This window comes from Pteropus alecto, unplaced genomic scaffold (genome assembly GCF_000325575.1).
Source record: "Pteropus alecto unplaced genomic scaffold, ASM32557v1 scaffold164, whole genome shotgun sequence".
Lineage (NCBI taxonomy): Eukaryota > Metazoa > Chordata > Mammalia > Chiroptera > Pteropodidae > Pteropus > Pteropus alecto.
In genome coordinates this window covers 12,522,456-12,530,460 of record NW_006439568.1, presented here as the reverse complement: position 1 = coordinate 12,530,460, position 8,005 = coordinate 12,522,456, and the positions used below count along the sequence as shown (strand labels likewise).

The window sequence follows — 8,005 nt, the reverse complement described above, 5'->3', positions numbered from 1 at the left end:
CATTTTGCTGTGTATGAAAGTCTGAACACCAGTACCTGAGTAAAACAGTGCATCTGCACTGGTGGCTATATGATGGGATTTTCAATAGCCTCAAATCTTCATAGAGATTTATAATCCCTAGTTGGGAACATACCATGACTGTTTTTCCCTTACTAAGACGTGGTTTCCCAACCTTGGCACTGTTGACTTTTTGGGAAGAATAATTCTTTGCTGTGGGGCTGCTCTGTTCATTGTAGTATGTTTAGCAGCATCCCTGGCCTCTACCTGCTAGATGCCAACAGCGCTCCTGCAGTCTGACAATTAAAAATGTCCAGATATCACCAATGTTTCCTAGGGTGCAAAGATGCTCCCAGTTGAGAACCAGGGTATAAGGTAAAATAAATAATTATCTTATTCTTCCTAAAAGAAAGATTTAAGCAATAAATAACTACTGTTTTTATATTCCAAAAATAATTAGCGTTTTCAAAATCATGTCATATTAAATGACATTCACATGAGAAAACATGTCTATGTATTAGCTACCCAATTTTAAAGTGAAGCTAAATAAAATATTAAAAAACTAAGTCCAATTTTAAAGAGGTAAATTGCGAGGGAGGTGGACAGGGGAAAAATTTAAATCATTTCTTCAATTAAAAATAAATAAATAAATAGAGGTAAATTGTATATTTTAACTATATTTATTTATCAAGTATATTCATTTAATTTAAATGCTGTTTTTAATGAGAAACTAAAATATAACAGAAAATTTTATCTTCAAAACAATTACTTTTACCTACAGTATTCCTCTTCTAAATGTGATCATTCTTTTAGGCACCTAAGGCTTTGAAATCTTCATTCATCTTTGAATCCCTCTCAGAAATTTTTTCCTCCACAAAATATGTCTGAAATCCACCTCACTGAAAAGCATAATGTAACGGATTCTCTAACCCTATCCAAAGCCTTCATTACTTAATGTCTATAAGACAAACAATAATAACTGGCTTTTCTTTCAGTATCTCCAAAGTGTTCTATAAACAGTTTTGGACATGTATATTCCTAAAATTTATTTCACTGTTTCTATACCCTACTTTAAATGGCACTGAGTTCAAAGTCAGCACCCTTAAATTTCAGACTCCCAAACTGAACTCATTATTTTTAATTTCCATTATCTCCAATAGTCATTCTTCATTCAAGTGAGTTTTCTCACTAGTTTTACCCTTTATTTTTCTGTCATGAACACCCTCAATTTTCCCCTTAATTTACACAATTTTCTCATTCTGTTAAAAGACAAGTTCAGATCCATTCTCCTTCAGGTCTTGATCTTCTAATGCTCCAGCTCTTATATAACTTTCCTTTATTCAAAACACTTATGTTGTAGTAATAGCTGAAGAAATCAGAGAAGTGGGGGTTTGAAGAGGCCACATAAAATGTAAATAATGGTAAAAGCAAATCAAACAAATTTAATATCCCAAAGTGATTTTAATTGTTTCAGATTACTCAGAGTAGAGGTCAGTGCATAGTATAATGTTAATCCTTTGATCTGTCCTTCTTGTCTCTGAAACTGATGGATAAAATAAGGGGATAGATTTATTTTATATTCTCTACTGTACTGTATAGGTCCAGCACAGAAAGATAGAGTCATGTAAAAAGTGCCTCTGGAAGGAATAAAATAGAGTATAAACAATGTAGTTTTGCAAAAACTCCTTCCCATAGAATTTTGGTCCACTGGAGAAATCCAATTTTCTCTTTCAAATGAATTTATTTAAAAAAAAAAAAATTCACCAAACACCAAGTAATTGTTTAAATGTTTAAGGCTTTAATTAGTGTAATAATTAAACTTTTACTCTACTGATTTTGAGGTTTACAAATGGTTTGTTTAAAATGATAGTTTGATTAACTTCAGCTTGGGAAACTTGTTAATAAAGTGATAACAGAAAAAGGTTTTTGTTTGTTTTCCTGATAAGAAAGTGTTCCTGATGTTAGAGATTATTTTACAATACCAAATAAACCATACGACTAAACGGAATAAAAATGAGAGAAGGTTATATCTTGTGAACTAATTTAAATAGAGAGTTACTGCCTCTTGGCAAATTTGACCAAATCCAATATCCAGAGTCTTTTATATACCTCTCCTAGCTCGGCCTCCACTCTGTCTTTTTAGGCATTAGCCCTCAATAATAATTTGGACTATGTCATCAGGGACCTATGGGTCACAAACTTGCTGACTGTGACAAAGACCCTCTGCCTTGGTCAAACTTTGGCAGGCTCCTCTGAATCCTTTTAGCATCACCCCTGGACTCTATGCATGGCCCACTTAGTCCGGTTTTAGCAAAAATCCAGTTGAGTCAGTTTACTGAAAATCCCACTTTCTTGATGTCTGATCAAATCTTTCATCTTCACCCTCAATATCTTATCACTCTGGCCTGTCTTCAGCAAAAATCCTGCTGAGTAAGTTAAGCCAGAATCGTCCTACCTCTGATGTCCCCTCTTAGTAATTTTCTACCCACTGATTCCCATCCTCCTCTTTCACTATAAATTTCCACTTGTAGTCAGAGTTAAGCTCAGTTTTTCTCTCTTAATACAAAAACTCCACTGTAGTAGAAATCTGCCATATTGTCTTTAACAAGTGACATAATTTCTTCTTTTATAACAAAGGAATAAATCTGAGCATGAGTTCCCATTTTCATTCCTCATCTGATTAATTTTTGAAGAAAAATAAGAGCTATTATTTATTGACCACTTACTGCATGTTAGCTGTCATAGTAACACTTTGCATGTGTGTTTAATCTTTAAAACAGTCCTGTGTCTGAGTGATGATATAGACTTGGTTGAAGGGGGATCAACTGTGATTAACTGGGCACAGGATAGAGCCAATGGACTGAAAGAAAAAGTGTTTACCTATGTGTAGCATATTGATAAAAATTGCTAGTAAGTATTAATCTTAAAATAGATTTCAAGAAATGACTCTGACTCAGTTTTAACAAATACATATTAAACTAAAGATCTCAACCGAGTTCCTTTAGTTCATCTGAATTTCCAAATATGTGTTAACTTTCCTGTTCCATTTTAAAATAATGTTTAGGAAGTATACTTCCATGCCATGAAGTTCTAAATAAAGGGAAGTTAATATAATTAAATAATATTGTGGATAAAAAGATTAAAAAGAAAAAAAGCAATGAATATATATTGATTATGGTTTTAAAGACCCACAAACCCATTGACCAGATCTCCTGGAGACACCTACAAAGTTATAAATATCAAGTGCAGAAATCTCTTCTTGAAGGAGTTGTCATAGGAGACTTGAATATAAAAAGAAGTGACATAATATCCATGTACATTTGATATAAAGATATCTTGCAGTAAACCTCTTAAATAAAACGTGCTGTTAGATTCACCAAGACTGTTATCCATACAAAGATATATGACAATGTATTTTCAGATGAAAATGTATACATATATAGTTTTTATGTATGTTCATACCCACATATCATATGTAATATATTCACAAATGTATAAATATATCAGATGCCTATAAATAAGTATATACTGTGTATATACTAGTATCAAAATTTTTAAAAATCTTAGACATATTTTAGACTTTTTAAATAAAACTATAACCTTTTAAATGAGATTATAAGCTGATTTCAACACTGTGAATTACAGCTTAAATGTTTTAATATAGCCTATGACCAGTTATGTTAGTCATATTTAAATATGCGCATACATATTTTACTTTTAAATGTTAATATAATTTTTAATATTTTACACAAAATAATAAAATTGAATATTTTATATGGAAAATGTGTGCAATTAGTGTAAGTAAAATATATGAAATATGATCAAATTTATGAAATAAATGCCAAAAGTATTTGTCAATATTCATATACATCTTACGCTACCATTATCTATTGTTTGCTTTTCAAACTGTGCACAAATAACTAGTACTTGAGCTCACTTTTTAAAATGTATTTGATACTTCTGATATTTCCTTAGTATTTCTTTTCATAATGATATTAGATATATTGTTGGACAATTCTTTGTAGAATTTATTAAAATATGCATGTTATTAACCATTAGCATTCTCATAGGTCAAGGAAGGCTTTGATTTTTTTTTTTTTTAATAAGTTTGCTAGTCCTCTTAAATAATGGTAAAACCAGATGTAGGGGAAAAAATAGGAAAATCAAAAAACATTTTGGCATTACTTACTTTCATAATGAATCTTGAAACCATTATTAGAACGGCTGTTGTCTGTTGTAAACAGAAGGTATATAAAATTGCTGCTACTAAATAGAAACTGGGGCACTTGTGTGCCATTGTAAGATCCAAGCAAGGGTGACAGAAGATTTGGCCCATCATGAACTTCCAGAACATCGTAATTTAGTTCAGTCTGAAATCTAAGATTAAGAGAAACATGTGAAAATGTATTTATTAGAATAATACTATATAGGAAAATAATATCTTAAATTCCTATTTAATGAACTATTTAAAATTTTTACCATTTTTATATTATAATTTCCTTTATCTAATATATATATATATACACATATATATACACACACACATTTTAAGACCCCTATCATTTGCAAATACCAAAGTTATAAGCTCTTATTCCTAGGGAGAATTATCATTTAAAAGATATGTATATATATATCTGTTGTTCATAAGTAAGATTTCTTTCCAATGTTATCGATTGTCTTTAGTAAGTAAATGGCCTTTTCACAAATGAGGCATATTTTTGGAATCATCTTTCTTCTGTGTTCTTCGTTTCTATGGAAAACTACATAATTTGCATTTACTCTTCGATCAGAAAATCAGATTCTCATCTTGATTGTGTATATATATCAAATCTGACCTCTGCTTTATATAGTGGGTTTTTTTTTTTTGACAAATATTTTGGCCATTATGACGTTTGCATAGTTTTTATTTCACAACAGTAGTTCTAACCATAAGTGGGTAATAATAATGATGACATAGTTGGTGTTTACTAAATGCTGAAACTCTTCTAAATACTTTGTTATAATAATTTATCTTAATTTATCTCATCTTCCCACTAACTCTATAAGTTAACTCCTATTATTACACTCACTTTGCAGGTTAAAAAAAAAACAAAAATCAAAAAACAAACAAACAAACAAACAAAACAGAAGCCTGCACTACTTAAACAATATTACATTTTCTTTAATGACAGAGCTATGTCTCAAACCCAAGTATCTGTTCCTAACCACTATGCTATATGGTTGGTTTTATTTTTAGATTCTTAGTTGTTGTTGCTCCGATCGCTTTTAATTTTTCAAAAAGATACAATTGTGTTATAAACTGCAATCAACGCAAAGCTACTTTTAACATGCATAACATATTAAATAGCATTTTGTGTTCTTTCCATTCACTTCAAGATTATACCAAATCCTAACTCTGGATTAGAAATCTTTGCTGTAGAAAAACTTCACATGGTTTCATGGAAAACTGAGTACCTTACTTCCTTGCCCATGATGATCCTGTAGCAAAGAAAATTATTTTCCTACCTTCACCAAGGTTTTCCTAGAGATCTTTCATTGTTCAGCATAAATGGGTCCATTGGAGGCCCTTCCCCAACATCAAAGTGTAAATTTGTAATATTAAGCACAGTTGTTTGCTTGTTTGATAACTGTCTCCTTTAAGAGACTATAAGCTCCATGAGGTCAGACAGTATCCGTTTTTGCTAATTCTTTGCATATAGCAGATACAGAGTCAATGTTTATTATATACATGTAAATGAATGGGTGAATGTATATTAAAGACAAAATGATCTTTCTTTTATCTAGAGCTGTTAACAAAATTCATGAAAAAAAAACATTCACCATACTTGGACACTGCAGTTTTAACCATGTATTTTCACTCTCTTAAAATGTATGTTCCAATACATTTTTGGTAACTAGTTATCTCCAGTACACTTTAAAAATTAATTTTCAGTTGAACTGTACATTTTTTTAGATAATCACTTTTACAATCACACCTAACAGTCTTTTCCAGAATTACAATATTAAACTACATTATTCTTCAAACAAACAAAAACAGATAAGTAAAACTCAAAACTTTGTCAGAAAAAATTGAATGGAATATTTAAAAATTAGAAATTTTATTTCATTTTAAAGTCTCTAATATGATTAAATGAGGCATATAAGTAGTCAAAATTAAGTGTGCAGTTTAATGCTATTTAGGAAGTACAACTGAAATACTTTTCACTATGTACCACTATTCCATCCTATTAAGCAATTTTCTTAGTAAAAGATTGCATAAGATTATCTTTTTATTTTGCAACCTGACATTTACTGCATTTGTCTAAAATAACTTTTCTAATAATTTAATTTAGAATAGGAAATGAATAGAAACACACACATTTGTATAAGAATGCATAACAGGCAGCTGTGCATTGTGAATCCATTATTTGGTTGTTTCGTAGTCAGTCAATTGTATTGAAATTGGAGTTTCACTTTGATAGCTAGTCACCCGATAATAACCAAATTAAAATGCACAGAAGAGTCAGAGATTATTTTAAACTGAAACATAAAAAGACTTAATTCTTAATAAAATAGGACCATTAAGTGGTGACATAAAGAACATTGTTAAGTAGGAGTGACTCTTTAAAAAGAAAATCATCACAGATTTGCCTTAAGGAACAATAAATATACATTATAATAAGAAAGAAAATGAAATAGAGTTATACAATAATTTGAATTTCTTTCATTTTGATTTTTTTTTCATTTTGCTGTTTTAAGATAGTTGTATAAATTTCTCATGAATTGCCTTAATCTAATGTCCATTTGTTCATGACATTCAATTTATTGTTTTTCATAAATAAATGTTATGGAACCACGGGACAATATTAAAAATCAAATTCGATCTAATCTTTCTCAATTTTTATTATCTTTTAAAAACATTCTTGATGTAATTCAAACCCATTCTAACCAAATTGAAATAGTCCTCAGTAACTTTAAAAAAAAAAAAAAAAAAAAACTCTCTGAAAGACTAATACTGATAGCTTGTGGTCAAATAGTTGAGGACAGGAAAAGGAATAGAAAGGTATAGAAAAGAAACATGCTCAGGATAAATAATAGTAAAATGAGTTCAGTTAGGAGCTGACAAATATTGAGAAAATTTAGGAACTGAGAAGAAACAAAGCAAAAATTTCTCTCCAGATCTGAGGATAAGACTTGTTAACTGTGTTTGGCTACGTTAGGAAAAGATAAATGTTAAAAAATCACACATGTACATTGGCATTATTGTTATTCTGTTTTATCTTTGATAAAAAATTATATTTCTGAAGATTTCACTGACAAGCTACTTCAGACAATTTCAAGAAGCTATCTAATGGCTAATATATTTGCAGTGATTTTTAGTTTTTTTCCTGTAGATTAATTCTAACCGACTGCTACATTTGAGATTATACGAAAAAAAAAAAATCCTTCAAAATAGCTATGCCACTATCTTAATTATATTATTTGATATTTAGAAATTTTATTTTCAACCAAATTAATTTATTCATGTGTACTAGAAAGCAAATGATATAACCTTGTAATTTGGAACCAAAGTCTATAAAAAAAATATATATTCTCAAAATGTGAGGGACTATTAAGGAGTTGGCAAAGTGTCCTTACAAGAGCTTGGCTGAAATTCAGGGAAAAAATGAGGTTTTTTCAAGAACATAATTCTCGTTAGATACTTCAGAGATATCTTGTTTCTTAAAACAATGTTAAGGGGAAATGAAGCACTAAGATATTGTAAAGTTACTCAACAAGGAAGTAATAGATGTACATATTTCTGATTTCAAAATGACTATTTTATGCCCTCACCCTAACAGATAAAACTCATTTATTTTTTTAACTTAATGAAGTCCCTGGTTCATTTGCTATGAACCAGTTTTCTGACAAAGCACATGGAGTGTAGGCAGCCCTAACACAAAATCTCATACCCTTAAATGGGCTTAGAAAAGAAGAAATAGATGATCTTTAAATAACTTTTCCTTCAAAAAGCTCCAACTCAAGAATT

The 8,005-nt window shown here is 30.1% G+C and overlaps 1 protein-coding gene across 1 annotated transcript in view; it reads right to left on the bottom strand.

Moving 5' to 3' along the window:
* CSMD3 (CUB and Sushi multiple domains 3) overlaps positions 1-8,005 on the bottom strand; it is a 1,016,080-nt gene that overhangs the window by 364,764 nt on the left and 643,311 nt on the right. Inside the window, exon 18 of the mRNA XM_006916698.2 lies at positions 4,187-4,374. Coding sequence (XP_006916760.1) covers positions 4,187-4,374 — 188 coding nt within the window. The remainder of the gene's footprint in view (positions 1-4,186; positions 4,375-8,005) is intronic.